Source organism: Hippoglossus hippoglossus, chromosome 16 (assembly GCF_009819705.1).
Source record: "Hippoglossus hippoglossus isolate fHipHip1 chromosome 16, fHipHip1.pri, whole genome shotgun sequence".
In the NCBI taxonomy this organism is placed as follows: domain Eukaryota; kingdom Metazoa; phylum Chordata; class Actinopteri; order Pleuronectiformes; family Pleuronectidae; genus Hippoglossus; species Hippoglossus hippoglossus.
The window spans coordinates 12,713,417-12,735,909 of NC_047166.1; the positions used below are offsets into that span (position 1 = coordinate 12,713,417).

The window sequence follows — 22,493 nt, forward strand, 5'->3', positions numbered from 1 at the left end:
TTGTATTGCAGCATAGCATGGAGAATTAAAGCTGCTAGAGAGACTGAAAAATGGCCCCAGTCCCTGTTTGGTAATCAATATTAGCAAAGATTTGAGTTGTCTCCCTGTGGTATCAACGTAAAAAAACCAATCCCAACGCTCCAGTGTAGAGGGAAAACAGATTTCCCTCCACTTTCATATTGAATCTGCTCACAAAAAAAACATCTGCACACTAAGTGAGCTGAACAAATGAGTGGAATAAAATCAGCTCCTCTTACAAAAGTTGGGAAGGCTTTAAAGCAATCGAAGACGTGTCGATTACTGACGCACACCTGCCACATGTAGACATTATGCAAAATGAAAGACAGGTCTCAAAATGATTTCCCCCGCTCTCCTCTGTTTCTGAGCTTTACTGAGCATGACCTGAAAATTCCTTGGCCATCCTGTAAAGCCATCAACCTGATTTCCCCTCATGTCACATTCAACGGGGGGGAGGAATACTGTAGCATAACCCATCCAGGCAGAGAGAAAACACTGCCTCACTCACTGGCCCGAACAGCAGCGTAGGCAGCTTTGTGCTACACCTTGGCAAAGGTATGTGACTGGAGACAGATGCTGTGTTACATAATACAGACATTTTTTGACTGTAAGTGGAATATGAAGTCAAACTCTAAAAAGTCTACTAGTCCTACATTACAGTGCTCTATAATGTATATATTGATGGATCGTTGACAGGAGGAAATAACAAGCATATCACACCACCAAGATTTCATCTTTGCCTTTTCCAAGGAGGCTATTTATTCATTTCCATTGTTGTCTGTTTGTCTGTTTGTCCTTTAGCAGGATTACGCAACAGAACCGATTTTATTGAAACTTGGTGGAAGGGGGGGGGGGGGGGGGGGGGGGGGGGGGCGGTATGGGCCGAGGAAGACTCCATAAAATTTTGGAGCAGATTCGTTTAATGGGGGAAATTCCAGGATTTATTTTTCAGTTTTGAAACATCGCAAGACAGAGCGTTAGCCTTGACGGAGGTTTTACGCTCTCCCCACTGACCTTTTAGTGTTTTTGTTGCTGTTTGTTTGTCTGTTAGCAGGAACCAATCCGTTCCCACGGAACCAATCTTGGCTAAGAACGAGCCCATTTGGCATGGATCTGGACTAAGGGGCTGCGCCAGGGATTTTTTCTGGTTTTTACTCTTTTATTTCTTTGACATTTTTTTTTTTGACGTTTTCACCAATTTCCCAGGGACCAATGCATGGATCTTGATGAGAGAAAAAATCCGGCACATTTAGAAAACCGATATCTTTAAGTGTGTGTAATTTGGTGCAGATCCAACTAAAAAACCCTGAGTTAGTGAAATTCGATGTGGTTTCATAAGGGGACAGTTGGGCCTTGGTGAAGGTATGCGCTCAACTGAGTGCCAATCTAGTTTATACATGGGACTGCGCACATCACCATGACCTATTATTGATAAAAATGACTTGCTAAACATAGAGCACGTTACTAAACTGATCAGCTGGAGAGAACTGATACGGTTAGAACATGCCGTGTGTATGTGAGAGGAAAGTGAGACATCCAGATTATATATGGGCTGGTTCAAAAAATAAATTAACACCATAACAAACACTTTTAATGACTCACCAGCTGAGCAGTTAAAACAGATGCGGGGAGTTACGCTAAATATAAACACGAGCTCACGTAAAACCTGAGATACAAATACAGTAGGCTGCATTAGACCTGCGGCAGCTTTGTTTTGCTTGTTAATTCTCAGCTTTTCTCTAACCGGCAAACAACAAATGACAAAGCCCTTCAGTTAATATTCAGGCCACTCTTTCATTACTGCTCTTTATCTAACTGGGATTAGCTTTTGAAGCATATCTACTCTATTATGAGCACAGCTGATGTGTTATTTTGGTCACGAAAGGCGATCGGGTGACACAGGGTGCTGGGTCTGGTGATGATAGGAGTAATAGTCACATTTAAGTTCTTGCCTCTTTAAATAAGTCATCCAGGGAAAAGGGAATCCTGCGGTGGTGAAGGCCCGAGCCACAAGGAGATTCAGGAGTAGAATCTAACTTGAGATAAGCATCTGTCATCACAAACGTAATTGACGTAGTTGACTCTTAAAACTCTTGTTGCCCATTTGGAGACGCCATCTTTGGTAATCCAGTATGTATCATTTTGTATTTGTTTCCAAACGTAGCTGTATTACTTTACAGATGAGTGTCTGAAATCACTTTTCATGACGTGAATAGATATTTAATCTCTTACATTGACAGTAAGACAATATATTTTCACAGAGCTAAATAATGAGGTTAAAGTAATACCACAATAAAATATTCAGGTGTTTAGTGCCCGGGGTAAAAACTGACACTAGACACTCAGGAGATGGGACACGGTGCGGTATTCAGTGTATGTTGGTTTACTTACTGCTTCAGAATTGAAACTAAATGATCAAAGTATGAAAGGGTAGTACAATAGTAATAATTAATCTCATGTATCAACAGGAAACAGAGTATCTGATGAGGAACTGTCTGGGCCTGAAAGCCTCATGAATGTTCCATTATACCAGAAACCCCTGTTTGCCAAGTCAGGAAATGGCCATGCTGTTTTGATGAGACAAACATCCATAGAAATTCAGCATTTCTGCAGGGTGCTAATTTGTCATGCACCGCCACAACATGCAGGATGTATAGGAGGCCATCCGATCTCCCGCTGGCTCCTGGGGGTCATTATGAAGGGGGTAAAAAAAAAGAAAAATTCACAGCAATATAGAAAGACAGAATGAGATGGATTCCTGCATTAAGTGGATGAGGCCCTCCTCGCTACAGGACTTGGGTTACACTACAGTCTACTACACATATGGAGCTCTTTGTCCCACATTCCCTCAACTTTTTCATGACAAGAAAAAAAATATCCCAGATATTAGAGCATGTCAATGGACAATGCAGCTCTCAATGTCAGAGAGTGCTTATCGTGCCCTGCCATCTTAAACATGGCTGTGGTCTTGTGTGGTTCCAAAGAATGACCACTGACCGGTGTTCATTAAGAACAGTGACACGACCACACTAGTACAGATAGTCCTCGTGCTGCTGTGCAACTGTACCCTGATTTCCAGCAGCTTATGATTCCACTCATCTGCAGCACAATGTCTCCATCCTTCCTTACTAAGAGTGAGCATGGGATGTCTAGCTGACACTGGACTCCTCGCTCCCGGGTTTCTGTGGACTCGACACTTTCCAAAGATAACATGGGCCAAAGATTTCCACTCACAGGCAGGCTGAGGCCCTGCTGAGGCAGCCTGCCTGATGGGGAACAGACCAAAAAGAGCTGGCTCAAGACAGCTCCTCGGATCCATAGCGCTGTAGTACGTGATATGTCTTTAAAGTCTACAGTTAGTCAATATAGACGAGAGAAACAGGAACCAACAGTGGTGGAGGAGCACATTCCAGCACCAGAAGCAGACGTAGCATGTTCAGCTGAATCGAAAGCATGTTATCAAGAATAATAAAGATGTCATCGAATACAAAAAACGTCAACAAATCAAGTGCATTTCCTCGTCCGACTGTAACTCTTCACTAATAGCTCCTGTTCCCCATTAGCTCCCTGTTTCATGTAGATGTTCAAATCTGTGATTTATTGTCCCTTTATTTTTATTCAGAGGTAAATTGAGATTTCCAGGAAAAGCTCATCTCTCTGAGAGGAACCTGGAACGCCTGCATGGCCTCGCGGTGTGCACAGTCACACACCACATGACGTCTAAGCAGGGGAACATTCCTCCATGTCTTTTTCTCTCCCTCGAAAAACCATCTTTCTCGATTTAGAAACAGGGGGCACGAAAAGTGGTTTAGGGCAAAAAATATGGGGCGACAGATTAATGCAAAATCAAGCCATAAAATACCCGACCTATGTGAAATGCCTCAGACTGACGGGATGAAAAATCACTTCTCCTATTCAGGAACTTTCCACAGGAAGAAATACATGAGACCGAATTCCACTTAACCTCCTCTTTTCCTGTGTGCCAAAGAAAAAGACCTTGAAAAATTGTTGAAAGTTTTACCATTGCTGAACATTACCGATTCAGAATCTCTGAGGGGAGCAGGTACTGTATCTCCAGTAAAGGCAGTTTGGAAGGGAGTCAATACAAGTCATGCATCTTTAAAATACTTTTCTTCCAACTATGCCATACTAAACACCACAGAGGACGGCGGAGGAGTGGGATGATGTTATTGCTTTAGTATTCAGCGTTGCTTACAGGAGCTGGGATTGTCTCTTTTCCATAAATCACTCCACAGTGACAGGAGGTGGTCCGCTAGTCAGTTAGCCCACCGCCACTGGCTGACCTCAGGGGCGACAGCTTCCCTCAAGCGTCAACCCAAACAAAAAGGGGTGCAGCCAGCTCCCATAGCCGAAGCTATAGAGGTCACGGAAGGCCTGCGCCAAACCAGACCTTTCATCCTATAGCATTTACAGGATCAGCATCCTCGAACACTGGCATCAAAGACCGAGACGGAGTGTATGTGAGGGAGAGAGAGAGAGAGAGCGAGAGAGACAGACAGAGGGACAGAGAGAGCAAGGCGGCTAAAAATGACCTCCACGACCCTTAATATGTGTGCGACTCATGTGTAGGAGGGTGTGGGATAATCCTGGAGAGCTGTGTAGTGGGGGGGGGGGGTCTCCAGGTGGCCCAGAGGGATAGACAGGGTTAACCCCAGTTGACCCTGGCTCTCCGCTGTCAGAATTAGATCTACCCTTAGCTTGTCAAGGAAACTAGAACAATGTTGCATGTCCATCATAACGAAGGCCCCTGACCAGAGCCTGTGTTTTTTTGTCTATGCAAACATGCATCATCATCGACTTTGGTATGGAACTAAATGGCCATGCATCAAGAATAGAGCCTGACTGGTTCATCGGTCAACAAAATATTAAGCCTCAATTACATTTATTTGTCATAAGGTTTTGTTAACTTCTTAGGAATCTTTGCCAAATTGTTTTAAAACATATATATTGGCCGATATATCGGTATCAGAAACGTTTTAATCCCTAATATCAGTATCGGCACAGGTTGGGCTCTCATCGAAGAGCCCTCCTTTCTTCCTCTAATCCTAACTGTGTTTGAATTACACCGATTTCTACACATTGTCTCGGTATTAAATGTCATCATGTCAACTCGTCATCATGCCTGAGCATTTTGTTTCAATGTAGCTCCTATCGGTCTATGCCAGGTTTGAAATAGAAGTTGTATTTGTTCCAGTAAAGAGAAACGATAGCCTCCCTCTCTCAGACAAGCCTCAGCAGAAGCACACGTCTGCCGTGGCAGGCTGAGTTTAAACACTTCCTCTAAATGCTGAGACACAAAGGTCTCAGATGGCAGCACATGGCAGGGATGGGGCGGGGGGGTCTCCTTACAGTCATTTTAGGTAGTCTGGGAGTTTCTGCCGTCTGCAACAGCTGACTGTTGGCAGATGAAGAGCACACAGCACGGGCCGGATTTTACCGATCAGTGTGAGACACATTACTGAGACCATGTAAATACATTGTTGTGTTCAGGCATCAGGGTGACAAGTAAAGGTGCGTGTTGACAAAGGATTATGGAGGATTGTGGGTGGGAACGTTTCCTGAAACGTTTGTTCCAGGGAGGACGACAAACAGACTTAACACAATAGAAGTAACTGCATTCTAAGTCTTTTTTTGTGTGCTATATTATATCCTCTCCCAAACGGAAATTTAAGATAAGCTCAACAAACTAATCACCAAATTCAACACCTTTAATCATCCACTGCAACTTAGCATAAGCAATTCATTTCCAGGGTCAAAGCTTCACCTGGCACGCTCTTTTTTTTTATTCCAAGAATAGAAAACGAACAGAGGAAATCGTTGACTCTCTTTGACTCCCTGACTCTATTCCAGCACAGTCGTGTCTGTTGCCTGCCACAATGGGCTGTGCTGAGCTGCAGGAGTGGAAAGTTAGGAAGGAGTCTGCCGCTAAAATGTGGTTCACGATGACACAACATGGAACAAAATGTGCTCTTATTGCATTCTTTGCATTGAGTGCCTCAAATGAAAATACTTGCCATCTTTGCCATATAAGGTCACCGGTGGTTAATGGCATAAAGTCTGTGCATGCATTTTGCACTCCCTGTCTATCTAGAGACAAAGACGGACCTATAGACTACAAATCATTTTTGCATGAGGCTGTTTAGTGAGTATTGATTTAATGTGTTTATTCTTCAAAAAGGATTATTGCCTGTCACACCATCCTGGCTCTGTGAGTTTTGGCAAAACCATCATGTTCCCTTTTTATTTTTACTTTGAATTATTAGGCTCAGGCACTGTCCTTAAATCGTATTGCTTGCCCATGTTTTTGTTACTTTTAGAGTGTAAATGATGAGCTCTCATAAAGCTTACAGACCACTAGCTGACACTCAGTTGGACTTGCCCATTTAGTTGCATTTGTAACTGCAGTTTGGTGCAGGGATGGAAGCAGTAACACCATGTTGGACTGGTGTAGCATTATACTTTTATAAAACCATTGTTTAATATTTGTTGGCACTGTGTTAGAAAGCTGTTAATTGGGGCAGTTGATCATGGTGGTGTTTCTTTTCAATGCCCTATATTTAAGGTAGTCCCATTTGCCCACAGCTGGGCCGCTGTAGCACAGGAGGTAGAGAGGGTCGTCCACTAACCAGAGTGAGGAGGGTTCGATCCCTGGCACCTTCAGTCTGCAGTGATGTCGCCTTGGGTAAGATACTGAACCCCAAATGGCCCCTGAGGGCTGTGCCTATAATGTGTGAACTGTATGCGACTGTAAAGTGCTTTGAAGGGTCCATAAGTCTAGAAAAGCACATATAAAGACACTCTATTATCATTCACTTACTAACCACCTTTGGGGGAAACAAATTTAAAAAAAAGATAGTAGGCCTTTAATGACATCACTTGTATTTCAAAGATGTTTGTATATCGCGTCCACCCCCGCATTGTCTGGGAACAGCAAGTTCTGAATGAAACCCTGCACGGCCTCTCTTAGCTTTGTGTTGAACCGCACTTATTCAAAAGGCCTTCATCACAGAACAAGCAGAGAACAAGAGGGGAGATCAGCCCCTGATGTCACTGGATTCTGAGGTTCAGACACTGAAGAGAGAGATTCAAACATTTTTCACATTTCCAAACACAGAGATTAAAGGCTTATGTACAGGCTTTTATCTTATAAACAAGGGGTCTAAGCAAAACATTTTAGAGCTCTGTGTGTTCAATGATCCTTAAGTGACCACCGAGAAAACCGCCGCACAACATATATGAATAGATCTGAATGGATCACAACAACGTCTGACATATTCACTGAAAGATGAGACTTAACTTTACACAGCTATAACCACAACAATGATGTAAACATGGCTCGCTTTCCTCACAGCTTTGGGAAACATCACTTATGGTTTATACCAGTGGAGATTTTCACTCCTCTTTATAACCTAGACTAAGCAAAAGCAGACACTGTTTCTTTTGCTGTCACCACGGAGAAACATTGGGTAAGATGTTTGCTCAAACATAATTAGAGAGGAATTTATTTTTACCCACGAAATTTGAGAAATCATTAATCTGAGAACATTTTCCACACACAAATTCTCACAGTTCCACCCGTGCCATTAACTACAGCCCGACCATACACATTTTGGGGGCCGATGCCGAAATTAGGGAATAAAAACTATCCAATATATTGGGTGATATAAACACAAACAAAGATGTTATCATCAAACCCTTATGGTTAAGAAATAAAACTGAGGCTAGATATATTATATTTATAAAAACTTTATTATAAATAATTAAAAAAAGAAATCAAATAAAACCAAACATACAGAGCTTGAATGAAGAACATTTTTCATTCTGTAAAACAAAAGTTATATTGGTTTGCCTCTATTATTAGCTATATTATGCACAAGTTCATGTGCTCATATGCTTACTAACACGCGCGACACACGTTTCAGGCAGACACTCCTGAATCCTCTTGTAACCTGCAGTTCAGATGGAGCCATCCCAACTGCCCAACATGCCTGAACCGATTAATGAGGCTCTTGGGCTGAAATGCACACAAGGCGCTGGGGCCTCTTCTCTTTTCCCTCTATCTATGGCTCTTTTCTTCTGCTTTAAAGAACGTAACAAAGGTTGTCCAATCTTCTCCTGCTAAGGCCGGTCTGAGTGGTCCCCCTCAGAGCCATGGGTGGCCTGCAAGAGGAGATTCTCCTGGTGCTTGAGTGCTTTATTTCAACCGGGCTCTTCAGTCGCCCAACAACGCCTGGAATGGAGGTAAGGGGATCAAGTATTTCATCTTCGCTTGTGGGCTTAATCTGAAGCAAAGCGAGAGCACCGCCGTTACTTCTTTCATTTTTATTGCTTTTATTTACTTTGGGTTTTACATTTGGCAAAATCTCCTGAATCTCTCCTTCACCTCATTGTTTAGTATAAACTGAATAGAAAAGAACTTGTTGTGAGGTTTATGGTGAAAAGAATATTATGTTTCATTAAAGGCTCTGCAAGATAAATATAACTTATCCCACTTCTGGCCTGCGTATGGGCTTACATCAGCTCTAAAAATAACAAGTGTAGACGTCCCTTGGCCTTGAACATGTTTGAAGCTGATAAGAAGAAACAGATACCTGTTGGTCTTGGTAATATTTACAATGGATCACAGTATTGTCTACAATATCCATAATAACCCCACAGCTGTGGATCACGTCTCCCGTCCAGGTGGTTATACTGTTGTGAACCGGCACACGAGTGGACGGCTCTCAAAGCATTAACACATCACCACAAAACGCCACATACTTTCTACCTTTGCCAAATGGCTCATGATGAATATGCCTTGAGTTTCTGTTGGTTCGCAGCCAGCTACCACAATGCAATGTGAAACATGGTACGCCACAGGTGTTCCACAGCTACAGCACCATAAGGAGTCTTAGAGATATTAAAAAGACAGTATAATTTTTTTCTTATGCAGTGAAATGAAAACGCTACTGTTTACCTGATAAAATAGAGACATAAAATCTGAAAGGCTCCTCTGTTTGCAGAATTACATGAGCCCAGGGCATGAAGAGATGACAAGCCAGAGGGATGCAGAGAGATGCAAAGGCCAAATAAGGTGGCAGGCACGAGGACGCCACTGTGAGTCCTTTGTTTAGGACAAAAGCAAAAAAAACAAAGAGACATAGGAGTGTTTCCCACAGAATTCATTCAATCTATGCGCATGGGCACAAATGTCGCCCTCACACGCTACAGATTCCGAGAGACAGGTAAAGAGTGAAAGACAAGTTCTCATGAGAGAGAGAGAATTGCATTGCATCACTTATGGGTACACACAGCAAATGAGGCCTGACTGCGTGGACAGTAACGACTTAAAAGACGATAGCACAAGCACACAGCAAATAGTGATGTAAACAGCTTTACAATGCGTCAATTGAGCAAAAACGCCAAGTTGGAGATCTCTTTTCTTTTTATGAGAAGTGTAAATATAAATGTAGGTTAATTTTAGTGTGATGGGACAAATTAGAATATGTTTGGCCGCTTCAGTCTAGATGATTAATGAGAAACTAAATGATATGTAGTGTTCAAATACTCCACCATGATGGTGTCAGGCTCTTCAATACCAAAACAATACGAAACAAAGTCTCTCCACACGTTTGAGTTCAAGTTCTTTTACGGTGCAAAAGGGACTGTCACCTCCCTCCAAACTGAAACCTAATGAGGTCATCAATCTTTATTTTTCCAGCCGACGTCAGCTTAAAGACTAAATCAATCACTGCACATGAATGTGACAAAAATCCAATAAATCCTCCTTCAAAGCAAAACAGCCATCGCAAATGATTCAAAGCTATAGCCAGCTGTGGCAACAGTATTTGATCCAAGGTGAGAGAAGGAATAACAACGCCGCTTCATAGCACGTTGGATGAGTGACAGTTACTGTAACGGCAAACGGAGAAAACGTGAGGTGTTTTGGTTCTCGTGAGCGTTGCTCATATTCTCCTGATGGATGCAGAGAGAGGGAAATAGATGTTTCCTTACAAAGACATGGACATCAAAGCTGAGGTGAAGAAAAGGAGCCAGCGTGACATGTGAGGGAGGATGTGAGGAGGAATTCCATGGCACACTAGGATTTGGCTGCAGGCCAGTGGGGTACTGAGTTAGAGGTCAGCCCGTTTTTTTCGAGTTAATACTGGTACTCAACTTTTTCCTGCCAATATAGTATAACACTATACATATGACACTGGTGTAACCCCAAATCAAAACTGGAATATGACAGAGGTGATGAATTAAGCAATATCTGAAACTCTGCAAGAAGTTCACACGCAGGTGGCACATGTCGACTTACTGTAGAGAAGAATCCTTAAAAAGATGAAGTGATACAGAAATCGCCTTTTAAAGCACCGACAGGAAAACAATATTTGCCCTAAATTTTACGATTATTCAATTAGTTGGTCATTGGACTGCGAGAAAAATAACCTTCAAACATTTCAATGATTGATTGTTTGATTTGTTTTTGTGGAGCAAAAGGCTCCAATTTCCAGTTCCAGCTTTTAAAATATGAGCATGAACATTTGTTTTTTTTGGATTATGAGGTCATCTAATACTGGAAGTGACCCTATGCTTGAGGATTATGTTTTTCATCACGATCTCAATTTAATTGGATTCAAATCAGTCAGTATTGTGCAAAATCATTCAGAAAAATACAACTACGCCATGTGTGTATTTTCTTCCCATCTGCTCTTCCCCCCCCCCCCCCCCCCCCCCCCCCCCATCAAGGACACAGCGCGAGGGCAAACGCCCACGGTGACAGAGGCACCTCAGACCTCAGCTCTAAACCATCACAGACCCCTGTGTAAATATACAATAAACAACGCTCTGCAGACATCAAATAAATGTTGGTTTGAGCGAAAGCAAACACGGATTCCTTCCAAATTCTCTTCCCTGCGAGCAGTCAGCTGTTTAAAGTCTGTGGCTACTTGGGTTACACACCTGTCCACTGCAACAAGAGCCTGCTGCAGCCTCCCAGCAGTGGTAAACCCCAGAGCGGCTGTGGTTCACGTAGAATCCACTTTTAGCAGCACAACTCAAATGTCACCATGTGCCACTTGTGAAAAGCTATATTTTCTTCTGAGCTGACTATAAAGTGTACGTTTTTCCAATTTTGAACCAATGATCACATTTTCGAACAGGGGCTTTTTTTCTCTGACACTATAAAAAGAGACACAGGATCATTATTTACAGCCATGAAACTCAATAATGTGGCCATAGGATCCCTAGTTGTCTGGACCGGCTGCACGCTCACCCTTCTCCCTACGTCTTATAAACACACCGAGGGAAAAAAATACTCCCCTCTTGGGTGAAAACGGAGATATCGCTCTTCTTTTTGGACGGGTTCAGGAGAAGCGCTGAGGGGCTCCACAACTGGAACCAGATGGCTACTTAATATGTGCATGCCTTTGCATGCGTGTGTGCAATGCGATCGTGTGAGTGCGCTCACACAAATTAATGTTAGTTGTCTACAGCCTCGTGTGGTATGTGAAACAAATCTACAAAAGTGCAAACAATTAGCCGTAATCCTGCCACACAATGGAAAATGCTGTGTTTTAGTTGTTGAGAGGATACAAGAACAAAATGAGGGGAAACATCATCCTGTTCTGTTGCCCATAAATGAAGCATTAACCTAAGCTATGCTGATAATATCTCTCCGCATGGGGTTGTTGGGCTCATACCCAAACATTAAGTGTATAAGAGCAAGCCAAAGTGTGAGGTGAGTGATACCATCAAACTGTTCCCTGATCCACTTTTGCTATCAGCTGTGATTTGAAAAGCGAGACAAACTCTGCTCCCCTCTCTCCCTGAGATGTTTTGCTGCCTCAGATTTCTCCTCTTTGGCACAGTGTTGTTTAGTTTGGCCTCCAGGGGTGAGGCTAAGTCCCTGATCCCATTTTGGGGTGTCTTTGAGGGGAGTCGAAGGAGATGAGAGACGAGGTCACTTGATCGTCCAGGGTGTCTCACAGGTGCAACGTGATATGCATGTTTTTAACTATTCCGCACTTGCTTGGCACTCTCAGGTCACAGAAGCATGACGAGATTTGATCTGATCGCTTCAGTATGACTCTAAAGTGTAGTGCACTTCTGAAGATCAGATATTACCCTGATATAAATGTCACATAAATGTATTTTAGATATTATATATTTTTTATGTTTTCCCTGAATTCATTTTAGCTCATGCAAAGATCTGGAAACGGACCATAACTTTGGCTATAATCACCTCTCTCTGCACTTTTAAAAGTGATAGCAGACATTTCTACTTCATCTATTTAATAGGTAACTATAACTACTGGAATTGCTTTTACGTGTGCTTACAAAAGTGCACATGGCTTAGCAGAGATTTGGCAGAGTGTGCGGAAAAAAGACACTGTGGCCGGGAGCACCGCAACCCGCAGGTGATGTTATCACCTTAAGTCAACGTGCTGACATCCCACACGGAGGCATATACATAATAATGCATAGATTAGATCAACAAGCAGTGAAAAGCCCACACCTGTGACAAGAGCATTTCAATGCAGCCATGCAGCGAACTGCCAGGAACATATTCCAACACAGTTCGCAGAGGGAGGGAGAATTTACTGCTCAGCATCTTCCATTTGAACAACCACAGGGTTTTCTGTTGTCACTCTGAGGATCAAAACTATCAATTTGTCCAAAAATTATAGCGCAAAGGAGAAACACAGTTCAACAGTGGCCACAATCATGAATCAAGCCCTGAGCCTGGATTATAAAAGGTTGTAAAAGACGAGGCAGATAATCCACTAAGAATGTGTCACCTCCGATTATGGCTGTCACCCCTCAGCCAGGATCCGTGTGTGGACAGTTGAACCTGCTCTTAATGGGGAAAACAATCAAAACATAACTTTCAAATGTAGGATTTATACATTTGTGAGTAATTACTTCTAAAAAAAACCCTCATCTGTCTTTTCTGGAGTGATTTAAATGACAAACACATTGTTCCAGAGGATTTTCAGGAGATCAAGGAGAATTTTCAGAATTGCGATAGATAGATTTGCTTCATCAGATGTTTGTCCATCTTCACATAAATGCGGTTAATTCTCAGAGGAGCGGCTTCTGACTGCACTTCTGTTTGACCTCTGCAAAATCCTGCTTGGATGCGTCACTTTGCAGATAATTACATGTGACATTTGTTAATTCTTAACTTGCTGTCCCCATTTAAACATTCTGCAGCCCACACTGTCGCCTCTCTCCCCGTCTTCCAAGTCCGCACACCACCACCTCACGCAACTCGTGAGACCTCAGACACTAAATGGCACATATAAAGAGGACCTACTGTACTTGTAGACAACACCAAAACGAGCACGGAGCTGCTTTAATCAGGCCCTCGCTACCACATCTACTCCACCGACAACAATAACAGCCCGACAAAGTAAACAGGCTGTGGCCGAGGCTGACACGCATGCAGGGACAAGTTGAGTTTATTTCCTACTTCCCAGGCTGTTGTGCGGGTCAAACAAACACAAATCAAGCCATCACCTCGGCTGGTTATGTAGAGACAAAAAAAAAAGAGGATGCATGCACGAATCATGTAACACTGTATAACATGCAATATCCACAGGGCGTCATGTTACAGTACATGTTTCCTCACATCTCTCTTCTGGGAGCAGTGATTTTGTCCTTTCAGCTCCAAGAGGGCTCCTATAGGAAGCCGCCCTGGACAAAATTAGGGCTTTATTTAGGATTCGGGTTAGTGGTAAATAAACAGGTCAAGGTAATGAGGCTGCACTGTGCAGAACACCCATGGATTAACCTTTGTTTGGTACCTGACAGACACTTTTAGTAGACACTGTGTGGTTACAACAAATCGCTATGCCAGACGTGGATCTGTAAAAGCAGTTTAATAAACCATTAGTTCTTGTGGGTGAGCATTTCCCTTCCTCCAGTGACTCCGCAGTGAAGAGTTCTGCCTGGGCCGCGCAGAGCCATATGTGTGTGAGAGCTAATGACTGTGATTAGAGAAGCCTGGATTAGGTCTCGCTGTGGTTCGTGACACATGTACACTGGTGCACAGACGCACACGTACACACGCAGACAAAACTGAAGGCTGTCCGTGTGATGTGTTAATTTGTAGAAAACCATGAAAACCAGAAGACCTAAACAAAGTTACGTTGCTGCTCAATTAAAAGCTGAAACACACACACACAATGGATTTTCCTTAAATTAGAGATAAATGACAGATTACTGTAACCAACTCATCAGTCGTAATCACGGAGGGAACCTCTGGGATAAATAAAATCTTTACAACATGGGAGTGCTCATTCAGCATCCAACCTCAAGTGAGGAGAAATTCAAAATGGGATGTGTTATTAAACTCTTAACAACTCTTGTCCAAACAGCATGTTTTACTCTGTTTGCACAATTATCCCTCATGCTATTATTTGGAGCTTGTCAGACTTAAACAAAAGGAGCATTTCAAAAAAAGATCTCCAGAGATTGGTAAAACCATGGTGTCAAAGCCAATCGGATTCCTCTGTACATTGTGTACTGGCTCTTCTTCAGACGTATGTTGTGAGTGAGCGGGGGGGGGGGGGGGGGGGTTCATTGCATAACATTTCTCATTATAGCGAGACAAAAGAGTATGGCAAGAGGGGGGGCTGCTCTTTGGGGATACTTTGGCCTCCATGAACCGACTGCAGGGAAATGCTCAATCCCTTAATACACAGCAAGTGCGAGCCTAAAGAAAACCATGCCTTTTGTCGTGGGAAGACTAAAGAATTATCTCCTTGTGCGGAACAGGAAAATCACCCAGTAATTCTGCGCACATGGGGCCAAGAGGTAAGCCCTCAAGTCAGATACAATTAGGCTCAAATGTCTAGAGAAGTTACAGTAACAGTGACCACCTCGACCGGAGGAAGTAAATCAGCTGGTCGAGCAGGCAAGTCGCTGAGGGAGACTAAGGGCAACAGGTGGCTGTCAACTTAGAGGAAGAGAGGGTCATCATCCACTTAGAGAAGAGCAGCACGTCTGTCTGTCACTCCCCAGGCTCCGCTAAGCTGAGCCAAGCTCCAGCAGGAGGAGAGAATAAGGTGAAGCCAGTTCAGAGCATAAGGTGAAGCCAGTTCAGAGTGTGGTCAATGTCCATCCAAACATTCACAGGTACAGCCGTGTTCGGGATGTGACTTGCTACATCAGACAAAAACTGTCTGTGTCTTTTTCGCTGTCCAGTGTCATAAAATCCGGGAGCATCACCAACGATATTATTAACTAAAATGACACTCAGTAGAGTGCAGACGTCCGCCAAGACCCAACAGTCCCCTTAAGAAACCACATTTAAATCCACTAGATACAGATTTTTATTTGGATCTGCATCAAATTACACAAAATAGCAGTCCCCTTAATGTGCCTGTTTTTTTTTTTCATCAAGATCGTTGAATTATTCTCTGACAAATATTGAGAAATGCCCTATGTCACAATGTTGAAGAAAGTGAAAAGAAAAACTCCTTAATCTGCCCCCTGATCCTGATCCATACCACATCTTTCCACCAAGTTTTGTGGATATTCGTTAAGTTTTTGTGTAATCTTGCTGAAAAAAACCCACAGACAAATTGACAGAAGAGAAAACTTAACCTCCTTGGCAGAGGTAACAATATGAACTCAGCAACCATTGGAAAAAAACTGCTGATATGTGGTAGCTTAATGTATCAGTTACATAATTACAGTGTCAAGAGCATTAGGAAGAAATCCTACGCAACCAACAAGTAAAACTAGAGCTCATCGGGTTCTGTCTTTCGAATTCATGTGCATCTCACCAATAGTGTAACGATCTGTTATGACAGAGCCCCAATGACTTTTCAAACCATTCCATTCCATGTCTTGCATCAGTAGGTTGAATAAATAACCAGAGACGACTATTAAAGACAGTTCTCAGGTCACAGTGACTCAACTGAAAAATGTCTGAGCTTTTAGTTGACTTCTACTGAATGAGAGCACAAAAAAGAATTAAAATCAAACTATTTACAACCAAATAGCTTTTCCAGGCATTGGGTAATGTTTGCGTTTGAAGGCTGCAGAGGAGGCTTTGTGTGAGAATGTGGGCTACTCTACATTCTGCTGCTGTCAACCACAGGAGCCTTCGCTAAATTTCCCTTTAAGTCTCTGGCGAATTACTTTACTAGGTCTGATTACAATAATTAACACATATTTATCAGTTGCATCATAGATGTGGCAAAAAGAAGCCTAAATCATGAAGATTTGAGCAGTTAGTAAAACGCAGGCATTTAGCATCATCAGATCAATGAAAAGCTGACCCCTGATAAGCACTTGTGTGTATGTCTGTACACAGACTACATACATGGATGTTTAATATGTATTTTTACTCAGCTCTGTGCCAGTTCCCCTCACATTACTCAAAGACACCAGGAGGCTCAATAAAATAAAGTGACAGAACACACTAAGTCATAAAATGTTTTCAGTCCCTGCTCTGTGCCAGTGCTGTGTTTCCACCGTGTTGTTGAAATGCTGTTCATCTGCACTCAAATTAAGATTCTAGGCAATTTCCCCAAACTGCCACTGTGTAAGTATAACAAGGACCTTTATAAAATAATCCACAGGTATTAGAGGTAATTAAAGCCCCAAACCTCACTGGTGATACAGGAAGAAAAATTGACCATAAGCGAGACGTTACAAACAGACAGTTTAGATTCTGGTACAGTTTATTACTCACCGATGCAGGCGTGAACTCTGACCGACAGCTGTGTTCGGAGAATGATGCCGTGTTTCTTCCCTCTCCTGTGAAGAACAGAAAGACAAATGGGGAGAAAGACAAATGTTAGTGTGTGTGGACATATGGACTACTGTGATTGTTTCAATCTGTATGTGTGTGTGTGCGTGCACACATGCTGTGTGTGCATTGGTGTCAGGGTGCACACACAGATTGAATAGAGATAAGGACACAGAATCTAAGGCAGTCATCAATATGCCAGCAGCAGTGCTGTCAAGTGCTGACAAGAACATTAAGGTGAATGGCTACTGTGCAAAGGTGCACAATTATCTGCAGCCTAAATCCTTTTTCTCCAAATTATACCGTTTTCCAGACCCTCCAATATTTGCAGTGTGAACAGGGAACGGGTCATGGAACAGATCAGGGGAATGGTTTCCATAGGTGCAGAAGAAGAATGGGAGCAAGTCAGAGGTCAACTCCGCCCCCTGTGTTAATGGAGATATGCCAAGACCCTATCACCATCCTGTCAACAGCTTACAATGTCTGAATGACGATCCCAAACAAAGATGGCAACAATGCGTCTCCATTCTATTCATTCGGGGACGTTAATGTGAGAGCAGTGTAGTTTGTAGTGATACAGAGCAACATTTGCCAACTGAGAAGGCCGGTCTCCGATGTGTTTGAAATCTGAAGTCAGTGAAATGTGGGGTTTTAATGGATAAAGAAAAACATGTCAACAAAACCCAATGAAAAGACCAAAATCAACAATCATTAGTGGGCATTTAAATAAGTAGGACAGTGAATATGGAACTGACACAAAGCAAACTACACTGCTCATGTTCATGGTGAAGAAAGAGTGAGGTTCACTAATGAATGTCCACGGCAGAAATCAGTGTTTTTAATCAATTTCTGCCTGTGTTTGAATCCAAAATGTAAAAACCTTTTTTTATCATCTAAATGAATTTGACAGAGAAATAACATTCCAATCCAGTGTTTTGAATACTTTCGTGTAGCTTCTGCCCTTTTGTTTACGACAGGAATCGCAGATTGTGCCTTCAACCACCTGACCAGCTAAAGAAGCACACAAACAAACCCCGTAGACACAACTTGGAACAGGCTCACAGCAGGTAGGGTTGCACAACACCCCCCTCTTCTAATTCAGCTGCCTGACAAATGGGCTTTTATGCTTCCTGCACAAAGGCTGTGCGATGGTTCGGACCGGTGCAGCGCCAGCAGCAGACTGTCACTGTCAGTCACAATCAGGCCGCAGAGGGTCTGACGGAGAGAGGGAATTGGCACAGAAGGCAGATCATGCTACTGTCTCGCCATCAACAAGCAGCAATACTGTATGACAGACAGACAGACAGGCAGACAGACAGACAGACAGACAGACAGACAGACAGACAGACAGACAAACTGACACACTGACATCTTTCCTGCCCAGACCAGTCCGCAGGAAACTGTGCTGACACGCACACACAAGCAGATAACATGGCAGTGGAAGTCTGCATATGCTCACTCCTTATCAAATATAATATCCAGAAAACAAGCAGAGGTGACGCGGGGGCAACATCTGTCAACATGGACGTTCGCGGGTGGGACGAGACGGCGAACAGGAACTTAATCCTCTGTGATGCTGCTGAGGCAAATGGGCAAACCAAAGCCATTTTGTCACGAACGTCTGCTTTCTCTCCGCCTCGCTGTAACAGTATCCCTGTGCTTAACCAAGACCTGAGGCTACGCAGGCCAACGTGCTCATTATCAAATTAAACAAACGTGCCTGGAATATAAGTAAGGTTTACAGACCCCCCCCCCTTCAACAATTAAACATGAAAATTGGACACTCCCCCATGCAGGGAAGTTACAGAAATAATCATAACTGTAAAAAAAATGTGGGCCATATAACAAATTGGCTCCATGTTGAGGTATAATACCTGCTGAATCCCCGGGTCTTATGCTCTTCAGTGCCAGGGTTTTTGGGTTTCTTCCAGCTGTGGTACCGTATAATTACCTTAAGCCAAGCTCATATTAAATCTGATTCATCAAGAGGAACATCAGGCTTCTGATTTACCCCAGTTGCTACCATTCGAATAACCATGACTATTTTTAATAATGAAATGAATAAACTTGACGGTTACCCAAAACACATGACCTCTTACTTACGTCTTACTTCCTGAACATAAGCCAAGGCAACTGGTCAAAATTAGGGTTGCTTTATAAGAGATTGAATGAAAACATCTGGCCATTTTCATTCTGCCTGTAAATGATGAGAAAGAGTGAGACAATAAACCATTTCTCAATAGCACGAATCGGATATTTATCGCCATCACTTTGCCCGTCAAACCTTACAAACTGAACATGCCAATTATTTACCCCGTGTTATTTAGCTGTACAGCGCGCTCATAAAGCTCCGTCTCCATCTTAATACCCAGAGCAGCAGCAACTGGACCAGTGGACTCCTGCCAGCTCCATCCTCTCTGACTTTATCTTAGGCAGCATTACTGGCTCTGTTTATAAAACAACACAAAATGTGTACCCACAGAAAGTGAACACACATAGTTGGGATACAGTAAAAGCCAGTATTTCCCCTTGAAGGCCAATTAATGCCAGACAAGAAGGCCCCACAGAAGGTTTGCTGACTCAGCACTTCTCTATGACACCCCCCCCCCCCCTGCAGGGAATCCTGCATCAGAGTGTTGGGAAGGATGTTCAGTGCTCGAGTGAGCCTGGTTTGGTAAAGGGGCTGGAGAAGGAAGCTAGGGCTATCTACAGGGTTAATTTCCCTCTGAGGAGCTTCACTAACCATTGACCAGGCCTCACACTCAGACATCTACACACACAAACACACAACCAAACCGTTTACACACAGAACAATCACCGAGCTGTTCTATTCTGTTAATAATACCCTTAAACTGCTCTGTGCAAACACAAAGAGGACAACTGGTGTTTTATTTCCCTCCTTGAAGTTTAAGCCGCGCTGTGTTGGACAATATCTCTGGTTCTTTTCAAATGTGCTTTTTCTGCTCAAATGAGAATCTCGTGTGCTGGGGAAGTCTACGACGCATTGTCCAAGTGGGTCGGAAAAAAATGAAAATAATGAAAGCGGAGCTGTCCTTCGAGAGAAGAAAGGATGAGACGAGAACGTCTGAATAGTTGAGGCCTGCGGAGCAAGAACAGTTAGATTTTAATATGCTTGACTTCTGACTTGTTGTCGCACACATCAAGAGCACGTAATAAAACCAAGAAGGGCATATCCAGATCATGATGTGGGCGTATAGATGTTGTGTCTAACAGGACAATGAAATATCAAAAACTGTTTTCTGTGGTGTGTGTCAGCGACACATTTCACACGCTGAATCCACTTTCTGAAGAACAGTCTTCCAAAGACAAGCAAGTCTTGATGCCTTACTTTACTAATCATCTGCCAATCACTGTCACATAATGAGTAAAAACAACATGACGCCCAACACATTGAGTCCACACATGAAGTCAATACAACATTCTTTCTACAACGTCAGACCCAAATTCCCATGAAATGCTCCGGCAGGCTCCTGCTCTTCAATCCATGTAATCCACAAAAATATTCAAGGGTTATAAATGTCTGTAAGCGCATGCCGGGACATTTGATCTTAACTACGTCCCCCATACTCCACCTCGGCTCAGGGCCACGAACGCAGGAAATTGTGTGCATGGGGTCAATCAATCTATCACAGCTAGGAACTTGAATGACAAACCAACTACCTAAAACTGTGCAGATATGTCCGAGCACATGTTTGGGCTGTGTGGTCAGTTTATGACATGAAGTGAGACTATATCAGAGATGGGACAGGGGATTTATTAGTCACAATCTCCTATAGCTGGGCTTCATAACACGGTGTGGAAGTGATTATGGCCCTTAAGCTCCCGTGACATGGATATCTCCAGGCTCTGCAGCGCTCTGTCAGAGGATCATACTTTAATCTGATTGTAAAGACACTATATGACACAGGCGCCTCAGGAATGTAACCTGTCATTAATATTAATTACAGATGGATGCAGTGGCCAATGATCGGGAGAGTTCAGCCGCTCAGGCAGAATGCGAATATGGTACAATTCTCTTGACAAAAAGTAGGTGGCTGGGCTTAAAATTGTGAAGAGTTCAAAAATAATGAGAGCACCATTTTGAAGCTTGTTATCTGAACTTGGTGGAGGGTTGTTACTTTGACATCAAGTTGTAAAAATCATGAAAAAATACTGGAAAAACACAACTTCTTAATGTTTTGGAGGTGGAGACTGCTGCTGACAGATCTTATGCAGTGAAAGGGAGAGAGAAAAAGCAAAAATTAAATGGAACAAGTAGAGGTGAAATGCCTCAGCAGAACTTTTATTAGCTCGATAATCATCAAATCAACAACACCAAGCAATGTGAGATGCAATCCTGGGCACATCAGCACCATAAAAAGCCAGCAAGCAGAACTACCCTATTTTTAAAAAATAATTGGCTAACCACCTTCACCCCCAGCCTCCTCCTCAGACAACACTGTGTGGGTTTAATGACACACATCCATACCAGCCTGTGCCAGCTGGCACGACACGCGCCCTGGCAGGCTCGCTCTTCGACAAGCGAAGAAGTGGACCACTTTAACCTCACAGCTCTCAATAGCCTCCCATAAGCTCCTAACAATTTCAGATGGAACTGGGAAAGGACGGCTCTCTTGACGTCCAATAGAAACACCACGCCAGAGAGCGAGCTTATGAATTCCAAGTTAGACAAATAAATCCATACAAGTTTGTGGTCCAGCCAACCAGGAACTCTCATGCCAACCTTTGGTTTGTGATCGTCGAAAGTGGGCGGCGCATGAATGATATATCAACATCGTCCACAGTACATGAAAAAACATATGGAGTCAATAAAGTGACTGGCCAGGGAAAGTGTATGAAACTGAAATGAAACTAACACAATTATAAACCTTTCTCTTCTTCATCCAGGTCTGGGGGGTTATGACGAGACAAAGCCTCATATTACGGGGGAAACAACAGAGTTAAATTAGAAGCTGGGAGACGTATGGTGTCGGGCGTACGTGCAACTGTAGTTCAACCTAATGAGAGCGCTGAGGTAACATTCAACAGAGATGAGGGAGATTACTCTTGAGACGTGGCTACACTTCATAAGTGGTTTAGATGACATCACTGCTGCCACTCGGCCTGGTCAGCCAGGTACTTTAAAGGGCACGAGTGGATAAATGCAAGGGAAACACTGAGACATGTAGTTTATTACAAAAAAGGGCATGAATAAAACTAAAGAACTGATAAAAACCATAGACATTATGAAAAGACGGACAACGCATCTCCACTTCCTCAAACCATCCAGAGATGATGCCATAATATCCCGGAAACGAACGTTGGTATCTTGTGCATTTACATCATTGTGATGACAACTGCCTAAAATGACAGAACATTTTATTTGACGTGCACTTTTACTCTTTGGTTTGATCCATGTCCCCTCCACTAACATGGAGAAGGAAGGATTTATGGTCTTTATTTAGCCAGCAGGCCGTGATCAGGACCCATCGGCTTCAGTTTTAAGGGGCAGTCATGTCGTCATCTTTATGTACCGACTATGACAAAAACATATCAAACTCTAAATTCATGCTGCACGACGACGTCAACGTCACATGTGTGAAAGTATGTCTAAAGAAATGCAACACATGCTTCTACTGACTTGAAGATCTTTCCTTTGTTCAGTGACATTGTTTTTGGGACATTTGTTGACTGATTCACTGTTAAA

The 22,493-nt window shown here is 43.0% G+C and overlaps 1 protein-coding gene across 4 annotated transcripts in view; it reads right to left on the bottom strand.

The window, feature by feature from the left end:
• Window positions 1–22,493, bottom strand: part of fhod3b (formin homology 2 domain containing 3b) — a 98,212-nt gene that overhangs the window by 58,548 nt on the left and 17,171 nt on the right. For all 4 annotated transcript variants that reach the window (XM_034610862.1, XM_034610861.1, XM_034610864.1 and 1 more), the window contains exon 3: window positions 16,730–16,794. In XM_034610862.1, coding sequence (XP_034466753.1) covers window positions 16,730–16,794 — 65 coding nt within the window. The remainder of the gene's footprint in view (window positions 1–16,729; window positions 16,795–22,493) is intronic.